Raw genomic sequence first — 24084 nt, 5'->3', positions numbered from 1 at the left:
TATCACATTGTCAAATGTGTGAACTCTTTGTGGACTTGGAGTGGCAATCCCTTTTGCAGTGTTGATTGTTGCTCCTAAGTATTACTGTGTTTGACACGGCAGAAGGTGTGACTTTGTGTAATTGATTGAGAAACCTAGTTTGTGGAGGATTTCTATGACATATTTTGTGTGTTGTGAACACCGTCTTAGCGTGTTGGTTTTGATTAACCAATCGTCTAGGTACGGGAACACATGTATTTGCTGCCTTCTGATATGTGCAGCTACTACTGCTAGGCATTTTGTAAAAACTCTTGGTGCAGTTGTTATTCCGAATGGCAACACTTTGAATTGGTAATGTATCCCTTGGAATACAAACCTTAGGTACTTTCTGTGTGAAGGATGTATTGGTATATGGAAATATGCATCCTTTAGGTCTAGTGTTGTCATGTAGTCTTGTTGTTTGAGCAGTGGGATTACGTCTTGTAATGTAACCATGTGAAAGTGATCTGATTTGATGTAGGTATTTAATGTTCTGAGATCTAGTATAGGTCTCAGACTCTTGTCTTTTTTGGGTATCAGAAAGTACAGGGAGTAAACTCCTGTGTTTATTTGTTGTTTTGGTACTAACTCTATTGCTTCTTTTTGTAGCAATGCCTGAACTTCTAGTCCTAAAAGATCTATATGTTGTTTTGACATATTGCGTGTTTTCGGTGGGATGTTTGGAGGGAATTTGAGAAATTCTATGCAATAACCATGCTGGATAATTGCTAAGACCCAAGTGTCTGTTGTTATTTCCTCCCAATGTTTGTAAAACTTGGTTAGTCTCCCCCCCACAGGTGTTATGTGTTGGGGATTTGTGACCTTGAAGTCACTGCTTGTTTGGAGGAGTTTTGGGACTTTGGAACTTTCCTCTATTCCTTTGAAATTGTCCCCCTCTATATTGTCCCCGAAAACCGCCCCGCTGATACTGGCTCTGGTAAGTGGGCTTTGTTTGTGAGGTTGTGGCTTCTGTGGTTTGCCCTCAAAACCCCCCTCGAAATTGTGTCTTTCGAAATGTGCCTCTGCTCTGTGGGGAGTAGAGTGCGCCCATGGCTTTGGCCGTATCAGTGTCTTTTTTAAGTTTTTCGATCGCAGTGTCCACCTCCGGCCCAAACAACTGCTGTCCGTTGAATGGCATATTCAGCACAGCTTGCTGTATCTCTGGTTTAAATCCTGATGTACGCAGCCATGCATGTCTCCTTATTGTTACAGCTGTGTTGACAGTTCTAGCACCTGTGCCTGCAGCATCCATTGCTGACCGTATCTGATTATTGGAGATACCCTGTCCTTCTTCTACTACTTGCTGCGCTCTTTTTTGGAACTCCTTGGGTAAATGTTCAATAAGGTGTTGCATCTCATCCCAATGGGCCCTATCATATCTGGCTAGCAAAGCTTGCGAATTTGCAATACGCCACTGGTTTGCTGCCTGTGCCGCCACCCTTTTGCCTGCAGCATCGAATTTTCGACTTTCTTTATCTGGAGGTGGTGCATCTCCTGAAGTATGAGAGTTGGCTCTTTTGCGCGCTGCTCCCACTACAACAGAGTCTGGTGTTAGCTGTTGTGTAATGTACACTGGGTCTGTTGGTGGCGGTTTATATTTTTTATCTACTCTTGGAGTAATGGCTCTCCCTTTAACAGGCTCCTCAAACACTTGTTTGGAGTGTTTTAGCATTCCGGGTAGCATAGGAAGACTCTGATATTGGCTGTGTGTGGACGACAGTGTATTAAAAAGAAAGTCGTCTTCAAAGGGCTCTGAATGAAGGCTGACATTATGAAATGCAGCTGCTCTTGACACCACCTGTGCGTAGCCTGTACTATCCTCTGGTGGCAATGGTTTAGCTGGATAGCATTCTGGACTATTATCTGACACTGGTGCGTCATAAAGGTCCCATGCGTCAGGGTCATCTTGACTCATTCCTGTATGAGTTGGGGATTGCATCATTGGTGGAGTGGCTACCGCTGATGGTTGCGGAGAGTGATGTGGGGATGGTGGCGGTGTTACTTGTTTAGCCACCTTTGCGTGTGGCTGTTTGTCTTTGTCTTGGAAGGCAAGCTTGCGTGTCATTTTGACTGGAGGAAGAGTGCTGATCTTCCCTGTATCTTTTTGAATAAAGAGCCGTCTTTGTGTGTGATCTGGCTCTATTGCCTGTAATTCCTGTCCAAATCTATGTGTCTTTATTTGTGTGGACAGTCCTTGTTCCTCAGTGTAGGAACTTGTTTTCGGTTCCGAGGCCGGATATTTCGGTACCAAAACCTTTTCGGCTGCTTTTTTCGGCTCCGACAAAATCTTTTTAACTTTCGGCGTCGTGCTCTCTCGGTGCTGACCCGTTTCGGTGCTGCTGTCTCGGTGCCGAATCTTCTCTGAGCCACTATCTCGGGCCCGAGATTGCTGTGTGCCGGTATCTCGACCGGAGTCGGATGACTTCGACACCAGCTCGCCCTTTTTCGGTGCCGATGAACGGTCACCTACTTTTCGGGTTAAGCCATGGCCTGTTGGCGGTGGCGTCCCCTGGGCTTTAGCGCTTTTCTCGTGAGTTCTTGGTTTCGACGTCTTACGGTTTTCGGCGTTTCCTCGGGATCGATCTCCTCAGAGTCCGACTCCTGGGTGGAGAATGTTTCTTCCTCCTCCTCGAAACGCTCTTGTCCTGTCGGCGCCGACGCCATTTGCAGTCTTCTTGCTCTTCGGTCCCTGAGTGTCTTCCTGGACCGAAATGCTCGACAGGCCTCACAAGTATCCTCCTTGTGTTCTGGTGACAAACACAAGTTACAGACCAGATGTTGATCTGTATATGGATACTTGTTATGGCATTTTGGACAGAAGCGGAATGGGGTCTGTTCCATCAGCCTTGAAGAGACACGTGGCCGGGCCGACCAGGCCCCGACGGGGATGGAAGAAAACCCCGAAGGGCCACCGGAGCTCTTCTTAATTCGGTGTCGATCTGTTGTAACTAACCCGATACCGAACGCAAACAATACCGACGATTTTTCCGAGATTCTAACTAACTTTCCGACCCGAAACACGGAGCGAAAAGGAACACGTCCGAACCCGATGGCGGAAAAAAAACAATCTAAGATGGAGTCGGCGCCCATACGCAATGGAGTCGAAATGGGAGGAGTCCCTCGGTCTCGTGACTCGAAAAAAGACTTCTTCGAAGAAAAACAACTTGTAACACTCCGAGCCCAACACCAGATGGCGGGATGTGCACAGCATGTGTATCTGCAGCTACACATGCCATCGAACATATATATATATATATCGGCATGTGTGAGATATATTTTATGGAGCAACAGATAATGTCAGTCTAAAAGAGACTGTGAGCTGTGTGGTGTAAAATGACCCAATTTTGGGGATTTCAAGCAACATGTGCAGCCAAGCATCTGAACAGTGTGAAAATACAACAGAAGCCTGTTCCATAAGAATTATTCAAACAGCCCACCAGTAAAATACAATACAAGTCAGACACTAGCAGTTTGGTGCTGGCGTAATGTCACGACCTACTCGTAGTCTGTGTCTGTGGCCCACGGGAAGTGTGGCGAGGTTCTTGTTCTTGTAGGTTCTGCCTTGGCCCAAATAGGGGCGACCTTTTCTGGTAGCCACGGTGCTGTGATTAACAAACCCCTTATGTACACCGAGTGGCTTAACAGTGACACGGTTCTGATTAATAGAACAAATATTCGCTGCTTTGCTCTTGTATTTTACAATATTGCCACAGTTTATTGTACTTAGATAGCTCTAACCAAATACTTCAAACTTCAGTGGTAAGCTTCTTTTGACAGTTGAAGTAGAGCGAATTCAGAACTTAAGGCTTAGTATTTCAAATGCAAGGAGAAGCTAGCCAGTAAACGGAACCTTAGCCATGAGAGATTTACTGCACCTTCCTCAACACTGCCTCTTGATATAGAGCCGAGCCTCTCCAGAGTCAGCAAAAACAGGCAGAAGCAGCAGAGCACCGAACAAAGGAGGACGCCAACGGACCAAAGCAACTGCGTACTTATCTGACGATGCAGGTGAACGCTAAATGGAGACTGGGATAAAGAAGACCCAGGAAGGGCGTTACTAGCATGACGTTTGCCTGATGTTAAAATGTCACATGTCTGGCAGAAGCCTTGCAGATGCTCAAAGACGGACGCACAGTTGTGTGTTTCTCTCCTCCGTGAGGGGTACTAACAAAAAAAAACAAAAAAAACATGAAAGATACCGACTGTGAATTATGCGTAAGTGCACCCCATATAGATAAAAGTTAGGCACGTGGCCGCCATGCTGAAATATGAAGCACAGTGGCTGTGAAGCGGGTGTGGTGCTGTTTACTGAATCAGAGGTTGGAGTGACTGGAAAGATCGAGCGCTCGTGTATAGTGCTCTTGGCCAAAGAAAAAAGTAGTCCCATTACAGATACTAATGGGACAAGTGGAAGGGTAGAAGTACTTCAGGGCGGCCATTGGAGTAAACACTTGACCAACAGGTGGGACAAATAGCAAACATTAACTACTTGCAAGCAAGGATTTTTAAAGGACACTGACATTACAAATAAAAGGCAGTGGGCAGGCTGTAAGTCCACAAAGTATATACAACAAGCTGCTAAGCGACATCGCAAGCGTTATCTAGGGTTGACTTAAAAAGGGTCTTTCTGGACCAAGATCTAGGTTTCTGAGAAATTTGGTGTAATTCAACCGCGTGGCAGGATTCTCTTGTGTGTGGTTCACCAACAGTAAGTTAGCAAGTGTGAATGAGATCTGGCGTACCCTAGCGTGATTTTCAGGCACTGGGAGGGCATCCAGCAAGATTAACCCAACCCAGGTGGCTGTGATCATTTGCATTGAGAAAGCTGCTACTTGAACAGAAAATCTACTTTAAAGGCAGCAAAAGCAACTCGAGAAGTAGCGGTCTCTTGCATACTCTGTGGTGCCGTTGGCACTGATTTTTCAGCACAGAACGAGCTCCGGACACTAAAAATTAGTGCAAGGCAGGGAGTTCGTGAAACTCTGCAGAATTTTCCAGAGTTTTCATGTAACACCACAGAATTCCGCAGAGTGAAACTCCACGAGTTGCGCCCACTCCTAATATATTTCCATGTGTAAGTTTCTAATGTGTACGAAAATGGAGCAAACAACAACAACAACAAAATCTGAAATTATGATTTATGTTTAAGTCATCAATCACTAACCAACACTGATCTAGTTTTTAAATTAAGTACTTATTGGAGCCTTTCAAAGCAGAACAATGGCTTGGAGTGGGTGAAAGCTGGTGGGTTGGAGTGGGCACAAGCTGTATGGGAGCGAAAGACAGATAATATGGAACTTTTGGGGAAAAAAAAACTAGCACAAATGGCTGTAGTAGAAGAGCTTCAGAATATTATAACAATGTGATACATGCTATAAGGCAACAACAAACACAAAACTGAAAAACAGCGCTAAGAACAAAACTAACATAGCAACATTTCTGAAATTATCAATTGGGCAGCCCTTTTGTCATGATCTCCAAGAACCCCACTTACTCTTCCATTTTCCTCTTGGCGCCATTGGTAATAACAGCTTGTATGTAGGATTCCCTGTCAGAAATATGCACAACAGCAGCTGGACCGGTGAGGTTGTCGAACTGATTTTGTGGCATTTTCACAAACTATGGAAGAATTCATAAAACAAAATAGTCAATTTATAACTATGACATTTTGTGTGAAGATTCACCCCACCCAAACCTCCCCCCAATTCCTTGCAGCATGGAGACGGCCCTGTAATGTATCTATATTTTAATTACTTGTCCTCTACATTCAGACACCCAAAGAGAAGGTCTTAAACATCTTGCCATTAGGATAAATGTTCACAGTTGGCATTGTCAAATCTCGGTTACATTTCTAAATTTTTCATTATTGTTTATGTACTGGTTATGGAAGTCCCAACCCAATGCCCCAAACGAATGTTGTAGACTACATGAGTTGCTGAGGAAGTCACACACTAGGACTTCATTTTAGATTTGGCTATGCAACATTTTACTCTCTCAAAGTGCTTCTGTCATTATAAAAACACTAGTATGCGAGACTTGTGAATGAGAATGTAAAGCGATTACTGTTCACTGTAGTATTCTCTAATGTTCTTATAAGTTCAAAGGAAGAGTGGCTTTCAGCTGCCTGCCTTTCTTCTCCGCTTCTTGTCCAATGTGTGTGTGTGTGTGGTGGTGCTATGCTCTTGGGAAACTGTTAGGAACAGACCCCTATAAGGTTTAAACCTTACATTTGTTGTCTGTGTGTGTGTTGGGGGGGAGGGAGGAAATGCGGGGAGAGGGGAGCAGGGGGACATTTCACTTGCACACTGAAATCATTTTTAGTTTAGAGAAAATGTTTAATAAATTTCTCATCATAGATAAAAGAAATAGAGCTCTGGAACCACGTCCAATGGCGCAGAAATATAGGAACTGACATCAGTGTGCATTGGTGCCATTTAAATGTGCATCTGTTGGTCATGTCTGGATGCGTGAATACTGCTTTAGAGATTTCTAGATCCAGTCTGATGCCTGGGAATTTCTCACAAGGTGAAGAAGCAGTAGTTAGAAGGAACTATCAGAAACGCTACAGCCCATATTACCTATAAGCCTGCCGTCTATATAAGCGAATGTAGACAATGGTGTGACAGGGTTCTTTGATCTGCAATTGGCCACAGACACAATAAAAGAGTCTGGTTTCGGATGACCTGCAAGGCAGGCAGAGTCTGGGTCCCTGTACTACTTCTCTAATGGGGTACCACAGCCAAAATTGTGGCTGGCAATTTTAGGCCAAACAAAGTCCAGTCATTCAGGAAGCATAGCTGCAACATCAAGATCACTGGTCATTAATCTTCCTAGCTGCTGTCTACAGTACAGCATTAAAATGGGATATGATATCTGAGGAGGAATTTGGTTGGCTGCCACTTTTTTGGTATGATGATCATCCCAGTTCTAATTATCTGCATAGTATGGTAATTTGCCTTCTTCATCCAAATCAAAAGTAATTGAAACCGGTGTGCCCCCTATTCTGCCATAATTTCACAAGTTGGCATGACTAGTGGTGGTGTGACAGTTCTAGGAAGCGGTGGTGGTAATGGAGGTAGTCGTGGATGATGGTGGACACGTTGTCCAGCAAGCTGCTGAGGAGAAGTATTTGAAAGGTATCCATCACCTGTTATAAGTTTGACAAAAATGCAACAGACACCCGCAATACCTAAGAGTCTTTATGGCAACAACACGGTCAGTAGGTTTCAGGAGGGTTGTGGCTGATCCTGGCATGGTAAGGGTTCTCCATAAAACTCAGGGACATAATCCACACCCAAATGTTCAGGACTACAGGCTGTATAAAAAGTGCCCTGGTTGCTGAAATCCACTTCCATTTCAGAGAACAGAGTCTGGGGGAAGGTTTGCTGCCACCTTTACAGGTGAAAAAGTGACTAATGTAGCAAAGAGTGTTGATGATGGTGTTGTCAGTGAGGTCGACGTCAACAGTGTAGGTTTTGTGATGGGTATTATTGCTTGGTTCTATATTGATGGTGAAAGAAGGGTTGCCATCAATGCGGTCTTCAAGACTGGGTCATCTTAGATGGGACTGAAGTCAGCAGGAGACATCCTTGGTGTGGTAGTTGATGGTGTTGTTGTCAACAAGGGTCTTGCTGTCAAAATTGCTGTCACTTTAGACGAGGGTCTGGTTGTCGACGAATTATTGTCGATGATGATCTCTACACAGTGGTCAATGAGGCCTGTTCCATAGGTTACAATGGGATTGTTGTTGACTATATTGTTTTTTTCTTCGACATTGATGCTGAGGAGATAGAAGTCATCAGCAAAGACCGGAGTTTAGTTAAGATGTCAAGGGAACTGGAGTTCTGTGCAGGTTTTGTGCAGGCTGGTGCTCATCCTGTCTAGATTGTTTTTTTGAGGCAACTCCCGTCTTTCTCTATGTGGGAGTAGGTGAAGTCGCTTTGAGATGTAAATCCAGTTCTGGAAACCCTACATGTTTACGCTTTTGCACTGTCTATGAGGAAGTATCTGATGGAGCACTTTTCACTGATCCCCAGATCAGAGGGCTCCCTTACACACATTGTAATTCTTCATTTCTAGTTCACAGTCTATAAACTTTCTCTCCGAATCCTCAGAACCTTTGGAGGAAAGGTTTCATAAATGTTGCAGAGTGAAAACTTGTGTGCTGGATCGTGACAATGAATGCATGTGGGTCATCAATGTAGATCTTTTTCTGTCCAAAGCTAGATAAGGATTCGAAAAGAGATTTTTGACAACTGGTGAAAGTAAAGTCTCTGGTGAGCTGAAAACTGATATTTTCTAGAACATTACCCAAACAACAACTTACAGTACCCTAAAAGCTGAAGATACGGCTGAGTTCCAGGGCGCACCAGAAAGTATCAGGACAATGTCAGTGAAAGGTTAGCGCAGAGCCCATCTGATGAACTCCCTCACACAGAAAAAGCAGTACAAATCTGAGCTACACTGTTTTCTGTTGAGTAGTTTGAGAGTTTGCACTTCCACCTCACTGGCGGACGTCTGGGTTGTTTCAAATGAGGTGTATGCGGTACTAAACAAATACAGTGCATGGTTTTAACACTATTTACTGCTGATTAAAGTTATCGGGGATTCCCAGCACGAGAAGGGTTCAAGAATGTAAATACATGAAAGATCCAATACTGGAAAAGCTGATGGTTACAGACTGAGGCAAAAACATGTACTTTGAGTTAGGGCCAAACTCAGGGATAAGGATAGTATTGTGCAGGAATTTCAGCTTGTGGAGTCTTCTACATGTGTACAAAATTGAGGCTTTTCAATTATCACCAACCTCAGGCAGGTAGGAATAGAAATGGCTCTGTGTTGATTTTATTTAAACTAACAGTGGTATTTTCATATGTTTGCTAGCTACAGTTTTAAATACTTTCATGTTTTGGAGTGCTAATTTCCCTTTATTTTACTCTGCTTCTTCCCCCTCTTGCATCACTTGAAGTCATGGATTGGTTGTAAAGGCTCAAGTTAGCATTTTGTCTGACCATTTGAAGCAGTTGTAACAGTACAAATATAGTGATAAAATTCCAAGTTTTCAATAATATTATTAGTGTTCACATTTTTCTAATGCACTAATTTAAAGTCAATGTGTAATAGCAATTTGCTGCATTCACAAAAGCAGGAAGCAACCACAGTGTAGGCCTCTGGATACTTCTATTATAGTGCAGTGATTACTGCTGCACCATTTGGTTAGGCTGTAACTTGGTTGCAAAGGCTAGCACTTCTATTTATCATGTACCAACGACTTGCTGAAATTTCTCTTGGTGTCCTTTCCCACTAAAGTACTATTACTATGCACAGACTACACATCAGCTGGACATATTGGAGCAGGGTGAACCTTTATGGTGACCAATTGCCTTGCCTCAATCAGGAAATGTACCTTACATACTGCAGAACATCATCTAAAGGCAGCATCTGCTAAATCACATGAGCAATCCAAACTATATTGAGGTTTTCGCTCTACTTCACAGTACAGCTTCTTGCTCAATTCACGTTTAGTCTCTATTAATAAAATAATTAGAAGGCTCCTGGTTACCCAGAGATTAGCCCTGCTCAAAATCACTGCTTGGATAATTTGTATGTGATCCATTCACATTCTCTCAATACTTCCACATCCACTCGCTAGCATTTTTCTTCAGCTTGGCATTTGCCTGCAGGGGCATGTGACCAGGGCAGGGTCCCAGATGGAAGTGTCCCAGCTGATCACTGGCATCTAATCATGGAAACAGGCCATTTCTTAGTTCCGGGAATAGACTGACCCTATATGAAGCGGTGACGCTGGGCTGTCATTTTTAAAAAGAAACTCCCTGCCTAAGGCTTGCTGGTGCCTACGAGATCAAGATGGCCGCTGCATCAGAATAGCACTCGAACTGCAGAGGTGAGCATGTGGGGAACTGTCTTTGGAAGTCATTGCTGACTCCATGGCCAGGCAGCAACTTCAGTGTGGATTCGCAAAGCCTGGTCCAGGGAGGGATTGACTGATTCCACCTCTGTGGCATGCTGGGAGTCACTGTACATTCCTGTCACAGGAGTAGAGGAAAGGAACAAACGCTTCAACCTGTGGCCTGCAGAGAGAGCAGTGGAGGTGTCGCCTGGCTGGATATTCCCAGTGGCTTGGCCACTGGACTTGTTGGCCAAGAAAGGTACTGGGAGTGAGAGGCTCCTCGAGAGGTGAGCAAAGATCCCCTATAAACCTGGTAAATCAAAAATGAGTGGCCCCTAGCCAAATTGGAGTTGGGTGGGATCCCCATCTTGGGTGAGTGACAGATGGTGAACATAGACATGGTGAAGTCTGGTGCGACCTTTCTCAGAAGTAGGGAGGGCACCAGAGATTTTTCTTATTCCATTGAGGGTCGCATCAAGAACTGAGCACACATACATATAGGGAGGGAGAGATCCAAATAAATATGGATTATTATGTATATAAACTGGTGGCTCTGTAGGATGGTCAGAGATTTCTGTGAGGCCTTGTTAGTTCAATCTGACACTAAAACCTGCGATGGATACCTTTGTCAGCATCTGGTGAGTAGGTCATGGTGTAGATTACTCATGTTCCTTTGGAGTGCGGGGTGTAGGTGCTTGGCGAGGCGCCAGCAGCCTCCTAAACCAAAGGGAAAACAGTATCAAGCAATAACATATTGGTGAAACCAATTGCCAATTCTGAACTGGTAGTAGAAGCCTGAAGCACCTTTCTTAGTCAAGGAGATATGTCATCTCAGGAAACCAAGGAAGACTTTTGCACAAAAAAAAAATACAAAAAAATCAGAAAATAAATTTCCACGGTGTGCCAGGATATTGAAAATCTCTTTTTGACTTAGATCATCACTTTTGGAAAATGGATAATAGAGTTGACCAAGTGGAAACGTTTACAGCAGAATATACCCATTAACATGACACTGTCTGATTGTGAAGCTATACAGGAAAAGGTACAACAAACAATGTGAGTTGTATATAACTTAGTGACAGGTTCTGGTTTCTTGTCTGGTCCCACAAGGGAAAAACATACTTAATTTTATATTGCACTTAACTTGGACTTAAAATAGATTACATGTTCTACATTGCTAGCTAGCATTTTATTAGTTCGTTTCTAATGGGATTTTCTAATGGGCCTGTGATAGCCAGCCAGCAAAAGAAACAAAATACTTACGTAACCAAAGGGAATCAACAAAGGATATAATCAACGTCTTGCTTAGTAGTCTTTTGATGTGGCTTCCTGTTGGTCTTTGTTTTTTCGATTTATTTTTCATACTATGCTGCTATTGCCATTCTTGGGCCATGGTTTGTTCATTCCTTTCTCCTCCTTCTGCAACTTCTCCTGACTTCTATTCTAGGGAGTTACTTTCAGGATCAACAATGCTTCTTCTTTCTTATGAACTGTATGTCTCTTATTATTTAAGGAGAACAAGAGATAGAAGGTTAAGACTTATCTATGATGAATTTTGTGATTCTACAAATAAGTTGTATTGTCTTTGACTTTCATTTGGCTCTTGAGGATATGACATCTTAAAAAACTGTGATATTGTCTCCCTCAAAGACCATTTTCTCATTCTTCCTTGCTGCAGCAAAAAAAAAAAAATGTATTTTAGTCAGGACATCTGGCTTGAGTTTCCTCTTTCTTTGTTCGTCAGAATATACTTTGCGGATTTCTGCATTGTTACCTTGGAGATGCAGTTTATTCCGTAGTGAGTGTTTTTAGCCATGGTCAGGTATAGTTGTGTACTGTTTTCCCTAAATCCTTCCTTTTCCTTTTTCTGTTTCATGTTTTCTTTCCTATTGTTTTGTTTTCTTATGCAACAGGTACATGTTTATATTCCTGACAGTTGTTTTTCACACAGAGAAACGTACAAATACAAAATGTGTAATACTGCCTAATGAGGTTATCGTGAGGCGCTCGGAGATGTATTCCTTCAATGTCAAAGAAATGGCTCTGACTAAGATATTGTCACTAAACATTTAGGACCTGAATTCACCAATGAAGAGGAAAACCCATCTGAAATGGTCAGGCAACGAAGAGCGCAAGGGGAACCTCAAGCATCAAGCACAGTGAGAGTCACAGCTCCAAAAATCATGGTCAGGCCCAAGGCGATAAAAATATAGCAAAGGGAAAAAAGTTGGCATGACTAGTGGTGGTGTGACAGTTCTAGGAAGCGGTGGTGGTAATGGAGGTAGTGGTGGATGATGGTGGACATGTTGTCCAGCAGGATGCTGAGGAGCAGTATTTGAAAGGTATCCATCACCTGTTATAAGTTTGACAAAAATGCAACAGACACCTGCATTACCTAAGAGTCTTTATGGCAACAACACGGTCAGTAGGTTTCAGGAGGGTTGTGGCTGATCCTGGCATGGTAAGGGTTCTCCCTAAAACTCAGGGACATAATCCACACCCAAATGTTCAGGACTACAGGCTGTATAAAAAGTGCCCTGGTTGCTGAAATCCACTTCTATTTCAGAGAACAGAGTCTGGGGGAAGGTTTGCTGCCACCTTTACAGGTGAAAAAGTGACTAATGTAGAAAAGAGTGTTGATGATGGTGTTGTCAGTGAGGTCGACGTCAACAGTGTAGGTTTTGTGATGGGTATTATTGCTTGGTTCTATATTGATGGTGAAAGAAGGGTTGCCATCAATGCGGTCTTCAAGACTGGGTCATCTTAGATGGGACTGAAGTCAGCAGGAGACATCCTTGGTGTGGTCGTTGATGGTGTTGTTGTCAACACCATCAACGGTCAGGTCAGGTATAGTTGTGTACTGTTATCCCTAAATCCTTCCTTTTCCTTTTCCTGTTTCATGTTTTCTTTCCTATTGTTTTGTTTTCTTATGCAACAGGTACAAGTTTATATTCCTGACAGTTTTTTTCACACAGAGAAACGTACAAATACAAAATGTGTAATACTGCCTAATGAGGTTATCGTGAGGCGCTCAGAGATGCATTCCTTCAATGTCAAAGAAATGGCTCTGACTAAGATATTGTCACTAGACATTTAGGACCTGAATTCGCCAATGAAGAGGAAAACCCATCTGAAATGGTCAGGCTACGAAGGGCGCAAGGAGCACCTCAAGCATCAAGCACAGTGAGAGTCACAGCTCCAAAAATCATGATCAGGCCCTAAGGCGATAAAAATATAGCAAAGGGAAAAAAGCATGTAGCGAGATGCTGCAGATGCAGCACAAACAGCAAGGTACCTGAAATGATATCTGTATTTAACCACTGCTCCATCTTGACCATTGACTTCATTTTGTGCTTAACTTAGCTCTAAACACCATCACATTGGTGGTGCAAGTATTTTTACACGCACAACTTATGCAACATGTTTTTCACTCATGCTTTCACTCTTTGTGTTCTTTCTCACGAGGGTAGGTACATAACATAGGGGAGTGAAGAGCACAGATCATTTGATGTGCCAGAGATTAATGTTTATGGTACTGCAGGGAACAGTTCAGTCTTGGGAGTGCCCCTTGGGATGTGGCCAAACCTTTCTTGTGCTCTTTCAACACTCACTGGTACAGCCAACGTTTGAACATGAACATCAGGCAAAACACAAACTTGCCCAACTATTAACCGACACCAGGGAGCATGCTCCCAGCATGGAGGGAGGCAGAACAGTGGGGCTTTAAGAGCAGTAAACCCACAGGGGATTAGATCCTAAATTCTAACTCAACTAGGAAGGTGCCACTGACTATCATCACTACTATTAATTCTTCTTTATTAGCTGTAGTCAAGGACCTCTCTTGACAGTCACATAAGCTAGAAGTCCAGGTGGAGTTCGTACACATTCTGGCTCAGAGCGTCTTATCATTGGACAAAAAGCTGGACATCTTAAGTATGAAGATCGAGCTTTGGGCAACACACAATGGTAATGACTATAGCAAACAAAGCCATTATTGATAAGCTAACCATGCTGCCAAAGCTATTGTGTAAAATTATAAGTTTGGACTCCAGGCAAAAGGATACATTCTCCACAAACTTTCTGCAAGAGGGAAAAGTGAATGCAAAAACCCTGGACAAAGGCATAACAAAAAACCTCGTCCACGGCAGACCAAGATCACTTGGTGCACTAAGAATGGTCAACAGTAACACTGTTGGGCAGAACAAGGCCAGTAAGAAGACTACCCAGGTTGACTTAACAGCATTGACTATGGAGGGGGATAAACTTGGGGCACAAAAGGATCAGTCAAATGCTAATGTGAGCACAGCCGGGAAACCTACTAATGCCCCACAGACAGGCAAGTGGGATGGCCCTAGAAAACATGAATGGCAAGGCACAGCTTTCACTGCGTCAAAAGTAAAAATTAAGAAAATCGATGAAAAACAGCAGTAGACTAAATCGGCCCGCCCATAATGGTCAGAAAGAACGTTCCGCTGCACTACAATGCACAGAGAGGCAAGGTAACGGCACCGACTGTATTAAGAAGGGCCTGGAGAACTATCCAATTTTTCAGCTGAAACCACCCTTGCAAAAAACATCTAACCAGTCACATTCATTTCATCAAGAAGCAGAACTCAAGTCTGCATGCGGGCACAAAACAGAAAAAGGAAAATCAAACTCAGACTATGCCACGCAAGTCTTGAACATTTTAAGGAAAACCTCTGCAGAGGCTGTGGAAACTAACAGTAGATGTACTAATCTACAACTAAGCACTCAGTCCCCTGAAGTCGCACATGACTGCAAACAATCTCTTAGGACTCCTGTGACGCACTCCAATTGGAGCAGTGGAAAATTTAAGAGACAGTGGAACAATCCCAACTGGGACCTTAAACGACATGATCCCCACACACAAATCAACAAGGAGGAAGAGGGCAGGGGTTCAGCATCAGGAACCCGAAAAGATGGACATCTGCCATATGTAACAATCCCAGCAGTAGCATCACATAATGCACAGGGCCTGCATCATCATCTGACCTACATTGATACAGTGAGAAAAGGCAATCAGTCACCCCCACACCTCAGTGCTGACACTCAAAGAGAAAAATCTGAGCAGCTGCTGGCACCTAACATTCCTGTCTTGATTTTCACCCCAGAATTTAGGACAAAAGGGTCTTGGGACATATTAAACAGGTCTAACATTTCATAACTTTGGAACAACATTCCATTGCTTACATACCTCACATTGGCAAATCTGCTATGTGTGCAATTCAAGAACTGTGTCTTGACCAACCACAAAGACTCTACCTTAACTGAATGGTCCGACACTGCAGATGCCATAAACATCACAGCAGAAGCTGAGAAACTACAGGAATTGAAAATCAACGTAAGTACGCTGGCCCAGGAAAAATATCCACACATCTTAGCAGAGAGACAACAAGCGCTGGCACGAGGAAACCACATAATTCTCCAGACAAATGAAAAGTATTGCTGCAAGACAACACAGACCTTACAATTTTCAGAGAAACAAAGTAAGCAAGGCCGCAGAACTAGGAAAAACGAATTACAATCCAATTGACATGGAATACAGGAAACAATTATCCCCGAGAGGCCCACTAGGTCAGTCAATCAGTCAAAGTACAGATTATCCTGACTGGCCTTGGCTACCGGCAGCGTTCACTGCACATATGTAGTCTTCCACCCAGTATAAGAGGGGAATAAGATGCCACACAGAGATAAAATTAAGGTAATAAATTGGAACATGGCGGGCCTACACACATTACTATGCAGCATAAATGGCCTGGAATGTTTTCAATCTGGCAGCATTCTTTTTCTGCAAGAAATGTGGTGGACGATGCACATTGACATTCAAGGGTTTCATGCTATCCACATACCAGTGCAAAAGAAAAATCTCTTTGGGAGGCTGATGGTCGGCTTTTTAGTCTACGTAAAATTGAATTTTCAAGTGAAAATAAAGGAATACAGTCTTCCCTCCGATGATGTGCAGGCCCTGGAAATCAAGGAACTGGAAATAGGTGGAATACCTACCCCTATCATAGCACTAAACCTGTACATCAACACTCAGGGCAACACCAAAGTTGCAAATACCAAGCACATCATCAAATTGATAAGATCCGTCATTTATGAATACCCTGGCCATGAGTAAACAGGTGCTAGTGATTTTAATATCAGAGAGCTGTGTCAACCCGCCACAGAAAAGAGTGGCCCTCCCTGGCACATACTAGAGGCTTGCTTGAATGAGTTTGGTCTAAGTTCAGCTGAACAAAACGGTACTTTAATTCCAACCTTTAAGGACTTACCTACCTTGAACTATATTTTTTTTAAGTAAGACCTTGCAAAGAAGGTTTGTAGCTTATCAAGTTCTGCACAGAACAGAAATTGATCACCATCTGCTATCCATTGTGGGTTAATGTGTGGGCAACGACACATAGGAAGGAAAAATTGGTTGGCCAACCGCTTCAATCAAATATTGGCCCAATGGCCAGAAGAATCAAATGGGGCCAAGCTTCTTGGTATGCATGGTGGAAATCAGCCTCCACCCTCTCTGATTTAACATACAAACCAAACTCTGTTGTGAAACAATGGGAGGTAATAATATGCAAGCTACATGATGCCCCAACGTCAAATAAACATAAAAATCAATACACTATACACATAGGAAGCCAGAGGTCCTCATTTCGCCAAAACAAAGAGTTCAAGGAGAACAAAGGAAAATGTCGTCTTGCAGAGGCCCATCATAACAGATGGAAGACTCCCTATACGGAAAGTAAAGTAAAAGCAGAAAGGACAGCTCACAAAATACTGGTATGGCAGACGAAACAAAAACAACTAGAGATGGAATGGCTACATATATACCCTGTTACCACCCAGCAAGTCCAGGGAATTTTGGACTCGCAATATACATTTTAGTAAGTAAACCAATAGTCAAGGAAAATTCTGTCTCAGCTGACAGGTGGTGTACTCATGTAACAAGTCTATATGTTGACGCAGAGATAATGAAGGACGGCGTCAAGACCTCACTCGCCAACGCACTAGATGACTTGGAGGAGAGCACAATAATTATTTCTGAAAAAGAGACTGTAAGTATCCTGAAGACTATCCACGCAGACAGAGCGCCCGGCCCTAATAGCATGCTAGGGGGCATTTTTAAGGATGATCGGGCATTTTAGGCACCCTACATGCACAAACTGATCAATGAATGTATTCTATTATCGACCATTCCAGGATCATGGAAAGGCTATATCCTGTATGCTATTCACAAAAAGGGAGATGGCAGCACTCCTGAAAATTCCAGGCTATTTTCCTTATTAGACGTGGATGGACTCCCCTTTGCAAAGGTGCTATTGTGTGAGCTCGAGGCCTGGATCAACAAGAGTAACATCATCCTGTACTATCAGACAGGATTCAGGCCAAATTCTTCAACAATAGATAACGTGATCACCCTATCATAATTAGGGCAAAAGCCGCTGAACTGAGTGTGCTCCATCTTTATGCCTGAATCACTGACTACAGTGACACATTCGATGGAACTGATCAGCACATCTTTGGTCTAAACTTGCAGAGTGGGGCATTCCCGAAACAGCTCCTGGTGGCAATTACAGCTTTGTACACTGACACGTGGGTGTGGATTAGGAACACAAACAGCCATGCTACTGGGAAAATGTATACCAACTAGGGACTCAAGCAGGGCTGTGTTATCGCCCCAACTCTCTTCAATTTATGCACTGCCGACCTGGGGGCGGAGTTGTTGACGGGCCATAAATTTCCACCAAAACTTGGCCACCTCAAACTTCCCCTAATTCAATACGTGGACGATCTGCTGTTACTGAACCACACCCACATTGGCATGACGAGAGCTTTGGGAATACTTCATCTATGTAACACTAGGAATGCACTGCGGGCAAATGTAAAAAAATCCAAAGTCCTGGTATTCAGCCAAAGAGTGAAGAAAAGACAGTTGGAATGGCAGTTAGGACCCCTTAGAGTAAATACGATCTGCAAATACAATTATCTTGGTGTTTGGATGTCCGACTCTGGGAAGTCCATTCTGCACGCCAAAGCACTGGCAGTAAAAGCCACAAAAACAACGTATGTACTTTGTAAACTGTTATCATAGCTTACAAAGTCTCTCGGCAGAGGGGATCCTAAGAGTGATACGGGCAAAAATCTTACCTACCATGACATATGGCCATCTTGCTCTCCCTAGCTTACTTACTGAGACACTAGAACGCTGCAACACAGCTGCATACAATAAAATATTTGGCATCCCTAAAGCCACGCAGCACACATTGATTCGCCTAGAATCTGGGCTTACAAAAATGGACATCTATTGTAAAAAAAGATATAATTAAATATTATCATCTGGTGTCTATAGCAGACCCGGAATTGATATGGGGCACCTTGTGCACAATTTTTCATGATGAAAAGAGCAGTTGGTCATGTTATTTAGAGTCTGCCAGAGTCACATTGAATTTGCTCCCAGAAAACACAAACAACCCTCATATAACTAAGAGGACATTAAAAGGCCAAATCAAGTGCATATCCAGGGAACAGGACATTAATGAAATTAAAAGTATCCACGGGGCAGAGGGCCTAGAAAAACCATATGAAACCGTCCCCCGTCAGCCATATATTAAAGCAGCTTTGGAGAGACAAGCTTTTAGGAACATACTAATGACACGGTTACTAATCTTGCCCATAAATGAATACAGGACACATTGGAAGAATACTCTTATGGGCAATGGGAATAACGGCTGTGCACAGGCTCCCCATGTTGTTGTCCAGCCCTGCTTGCTCAGTTGCAGGTTTTTTCAAGGCCTATCTTTCGTCAAAAGGGCATAAGGTAATGCAAAGCGGCCATGACATACATCTACACATCTAAGGTTGTAAAAGATATGGCCCACATTGGTAAATTCATGGCCATTGACGGACGAAGCCTGCAAGATATCTATTTGTCTCCGGCAACAATGCCCAGCCCGAAAAAAGTTTAAAAACAATCAAATGGCTGGCCCCTTTGGGTTCCCCTTCAGGCATGGCTCCGCCAGGTTTGACAGCTTTTGTTGGATTCGGACATACAAACTCAATGATGCTTGTTATGATCATGCACGCTGCACTTTGATGGTTGGTTTTTATATTTAGAGACCCTGCATTTTTGCACACAGTAACAACAAATATGCCCTATATTGTTGGTACGAACTTTTTGCACATTACACTTTAGCAAATAGCCCTGCATGTCTGGAGACCTTGCAATTTGCACATTAAAATCCAAACCAGCTTACACTACCGTATGCCCCTGTTCTTTCCTACATCCATTAGGCTCTTGGGTTTTTAAACAAGAGCATTTTAACTAGATCTTTTGTTTCATTACTACTGATACAGCTGTATATGATGTAGTGTAAGAATCTTGGATTTTAACTCTCGTCAGTGTATTGTTGTTATTCTTTTGCAATAAGCACTAATGTTTTGTTACTCTTTGTTTTATTTTTAAGCTGTGACACTATTGAATCTTTTTATCCTGAATGTGCTTTTGAGCTATTTCTAACGCGTTTAAGTAACAATACAATAAATAAATGAAACCACCTGAAATGGTAAAACTCTAAAGATATGGCTGTAGCATTTATACAAGAGACCCACTTGCTGACAGAGGTCCATAGATTGTACTCTCTGATCTATATACTCCAGGTTCACTCGCCAGAAACCGAAAAGACCAAGGAAGTGGCCGGTTTTGAAAATCAAAAGGAAATCTACTTATAGACAATGGAAGTGCAACTGGTACTGATGAAAAGCTTACTAAAACACACACATATTAGCATGCATACATGCCCCCACAGAAAAGGGGAAGTGCTTTTTCAGGGGTTTATTTCTTGCCTTAGCTGATATTACTGGGTGGGATTTCAACACAGTTTTAGACCACTAATCATGGCAGGATGCCACTGCCCCCATCCCTGAAGAACAGAATTCAAGATTTTAATCCTGTAGGTACATGCAGACACCATCACAGGGGAGTGGAGGTGGATTTTTGGGATAGGGACTATACCGTCCTCTCCAATGCAATTTAGAATTTACTTCCACTTGATTACAGGAAGTAATCAAGGCTTGTCATTACTTTTAGATCACTCCCCATTAAGAATCCAACATCATCTAGAAATGTCATCCCTTACTTTCAGATTACTTCTCATTAATGATACAATATGATTTAAGAGTAAAGAAAACAATCTTAGATTGGAACTGGCGCACAAAATAAATAGCATTCCGAGATCCAGCTATAGCATTCCGAGATCCAGGTGTTGAACAGGCAATTACTGAGGCCTTAGATATATACCTTCAAGAAAACAATGAGGAATAAACAATGCTCTCTACGAGATGGCATGCTGTAAAAGTGGTCATTATGGGAGAACTGATTTTTTTACAATACAAATATTTTTAAGACGAAATAGAACTAGAAAGATTGTGTTACAACAGCAAATTACTATAAAGCTGAACACAAACAGACTTGTTCACATAAACCATAAAAAGAAACACAGAAATCACAGAGGGCAACTCAGGCAGGTTCTACTAAGATACAGCGAGAAAGATGCTAAGAACCAAACAGCTGCATTATAAGAAGGAGAAAAAAGGCTGACAGATTATTGGTATTCACTGTAAAATTAATCTAAAATTATAATGACATAAACCATATCTGTCATGGAACGAAGGCAGGGGCAAGTGATTCCAGAAGTTACACTTAGCAAGGAGACGCAGCAAGGTAATACCAGGCTACCTAAAGTATAATTGGGGCTACTACACAACAGAGGACAGGAGATAGGCAAGAACAAAGTATGATCAAAGTAAGGGGTGTGCTGATACATGAACAAGAAGTCTCTTGGTAGCTGAGAGAAAGCCCTTTGGACTGACCCCAGCAGATTACTCTTAACAAAAGTCATACAGCAAAGTCATAGTGGGGCCTGCTATACAAAGACTGTTGTACTCAGTGCAAGGTGGACTGAGACCAACACCAACACTGAAACAGGAAAGACTACAAAGGACCTGGGAGCAACAGAAGTCTTTCCCTTACCTGATTGGAACAGACCAAGCCAGAGGCCAGACTGTAAACGTTAGGGACTGCAACAGAGAGTGGACAGAAATTGGAATGGAACAGAAAACCAGAGTGGAAGAATAACCAGAATGTAGAAAGACAGGACACAAACCATAAAAGGAGAAAGGCAGGTCAACGTGTTACAAACAGGGCTTTAGAAATAAAGAACAGGAATACAGGAATAAAGGGCCAGCTGTGCCCAACAGAAACTTGAACCAGTAATGCCCCGCTGGTACAGGGAACTGGAAGTAGGATTCAGAGCAAGGAACTCGAGTTTGTGCCCCAAAGGCACTGGAAAAAGAAATGCCCCATTGGTAAAGGAAAACTGGAACTAAGATTCAGAGTAAGGAACTTAAGGCTGTACCCAACAGGCACTGGAACAATTAATGACCCACTGATACAGGGAAACTGGAACTGAGATCCAGAGCAAGGAACTCGAGGATGTACCCAAAAGGCACTGGAACAATAAATGCTCTGCTGATCATTGAGATGAACCCAGAAATTCAGAAAAAAAGGATAGAACAGAGATTCAGAACAAGGGAATAAAGGGAATTGCTGGCAACTCAGATAATAGGAGTTCAGAAGCCCAACAGCGAAAACTGAGATATCAGGCTGTAAAGGAAGGTGAGAATGAGAAACAAGGAAGCCACAAACACATCACTGCTCTGGGCAGCCACAGGAAAACAAAAACAAGACACTGCAAAAAGCCGTAGCAGGAATCAGGAATGCCTCTCAAGGTTTCAAGGATTCAGGGGTGCAAGCAACTGGAGAAAAAACCAGGAGCATCCAGCTTAAATCCCTCCTCTCAGCTCACAGCCACATAGGGTGACTGGAATTCAGAACGAGTGTGAGCAGGCTGCAGCACAGTGCAGGAGAGAGCAGTCAAAGACCCTCCTCTAGCTCGCTGCCTGAAGGAGTGCACAGAGGTTCCAGGAAACAACCAGTGGGCATAATGAAAATCTAGAGTGGAACATAGATCAGATCTTGTGTAATACGACAGGGATTCATGCAAGGGAGCACATGGGCATGCTGGAATTAGTAAGCTAGAGATCCAAACATAATCAGATTCACTCAAAGCCTCCTCTTCAGCTCTCATGATCGGATAAGGCATACAAGTCGCATAATGCATTAGTGGTTGATAAGTAAACTCTGGAGTAGATCTGGTGTATGTGAGATTTGAATAGTGAAGTTCAGCACAGGTTCCAAACTAGTATAAATGATGGCAGCAGGTGAGTAGACGGTCCTTATGTAGCTCCAGCCGATGGCAGGATCGCAGGATTCTGACATGGAAAAGATAAAACAACAAAAATCTCTATTGTAGATATAGTCCTAGAATTTTCGTGACTTCTGTAAGAATCTGTAGAAGGCAGAGTCAGAAACTATTTTAATCCTGAAACCTGGGAACGATCCCATTAGAGACCAACAGCTCTATTGAATATCAATGTAAAAATCTATCCAAAAGTATTGTTGCAATGTGTCACTAACATTTGGCCCCAGAATTTGTGCTCATACTAATGTGGTTTCATAAAGAATGACAGGCAGTACAAAACATCCGATTAGCCATGAATCTGAGGTTTTGGCAAACTGCAAATCTCAAATGCGCCTTCTCTCATAAGATACAGAGAAGCCACTTGGCAGAAAAGATTGGAAGAATCTGGGGGGAAAAAAATGGGAAAAGGAAAATTTAGGCTCAAACATAAAAGTGCATAAGGCAAATTATGTCCACACTACTATGACACTAAAACGCATAATTATAGCTTACTAGAGGAACAAAGCAATGCTGTCCTTTGTCTCCGCGACTTTTTTGCCTTGAAAAAGGACCCCTTGCTCCAGAAAATAACTGCCTATCCTGCTATCACTTTGTACAAGCTCACATATCAGCATACAAAGTCGCCCTATTTGCAGACAATATTTTATGTTTTCTCACTAATTCTGAAACGTCACTTGCAGCACAAACTCAAGAGCTTGAAAGATTTGCTGAGGAGTCAGGATTTAAAATAAATTATTCAAAGTCTATGGGACGAGACACCTCCAATAATACAAAGAAACTGGCTTACATACCGCAGTTGCATAACCCAATTCTTCCAACAGATTTTATATATTATTTAGGTACTCAGCTCTTAATGACAATTGCTAAGTTAAATGAAACTAATATTCCTCCCTTATCAGACAACCTCTATAAAGATTTTAATTGATGGGCCAAAGTTGAAATGTCTTAGTTTGGCTGCATAACCACTATCACAATGAATTTCATTATAAATTTTATTATTTTTAACATGCCGTGTTGATACTATATCTCAACTTTTTATCCAGGATTTTATCTATGTAATATCTCTTGTTATCCATCTTAAATGGTCCATGTGTGTCTGTGATGTACGTCTTATGATCCTAGTGATTGAACATAATGTTTCTGATGATGATGAATTTCATTAAAAGGTTATTATGCTATTCACAAACCTTGCTTCTAATGTTCCCGAAAGGAACTATTCAAGGTATTCAATTCAATCTCATAGACCTCTCTTGATGAGGAAAGGTATCTAGACTTTCTAAAACAACACTCTAGAAAAAAGAATATAAAGGTGACCTGCCTTTTTTTTTATTTGAGAGATATATACAAGCTACACAGTTGGGGCCACTAACAAAGCTTATGAAGCCTGGCATTGACAAACTTGGGAGTACCTGAGGAAAACAGTAATTCACTAAAGCTGCAACATGTACTGCCCTGGCTACACATACAAATGAAAAGAGAAAACAAACTCTTAAGTTCCTCCAAAATCATACTGCATAACTGTAATTTAGTGGTGCATGGAGAATAAATATCAGGATATCCCTCATCTCTGATAACTATAATAAGTAAACTGGAATTCCCCCTGGTTGTCTAGGCAAGGGATTTCAGTGTTGGTTTCCTTACAGGAAGGCCAATTTGGGAGACATTTATGTATTCAGAAGTGGAAAATACAGGGAATAAAATGTGTATAGATATAATCAAATGATCTGCTGAACAGGACACAGATCGGAAGAGTGCGGGGACCAGGGACTAATGCCCATAGGATCTCTAATATATAAACATACAATAAACAAAAGT

At 42.5% G+C, this 24084-nt stretch overlaps 1 protein-coding gene across 4 annotated transcripts in view; it reads right to left on the bottom strand.

Moving 5' to 3' along the window:
* ACD (ACD shelterin complex subunit and telomerase recruitment factor) overlaps nucleotides 1-24084 on the bottom strand; it is a 501602-nt gene that overhangs the window by 404390 nt on the left and 73128 nt on the right. For all 4 annotated transcript variants that reach the window (XM_069217682.1, XM_069217690.1, XM_069217698.1 and 1 more), the window contains exon 4: nucleotides 5513-5637. In XM_069217682.1, the coding sequence (XP_069073783.1) occupies nucleotides 5513-5637 (125 nt within the window). The remainder of the gene's footprint in view (nucleotides 1-5512; nucleotides 5638-24084) is intronic.

This window comes from Pleurodeles waltl, chromosome 2_1 (assembly GCF_031143425.1).
Source record: "Pleurodeles waltl isolate 20211129_DDA chromosome 2_1, aPleWal1.hap1.20221129, whole genome shotgun sequence".
Lineage (NCBI taxonomy): Eukaryota > Metazoa > Chordata > Amphibia > Caudata > Salamandridae > Pleurodeles > Pleurodeles waltl.
This window is presented reverse-complemented; position numbering and strand designations above follow the sequence as displayed.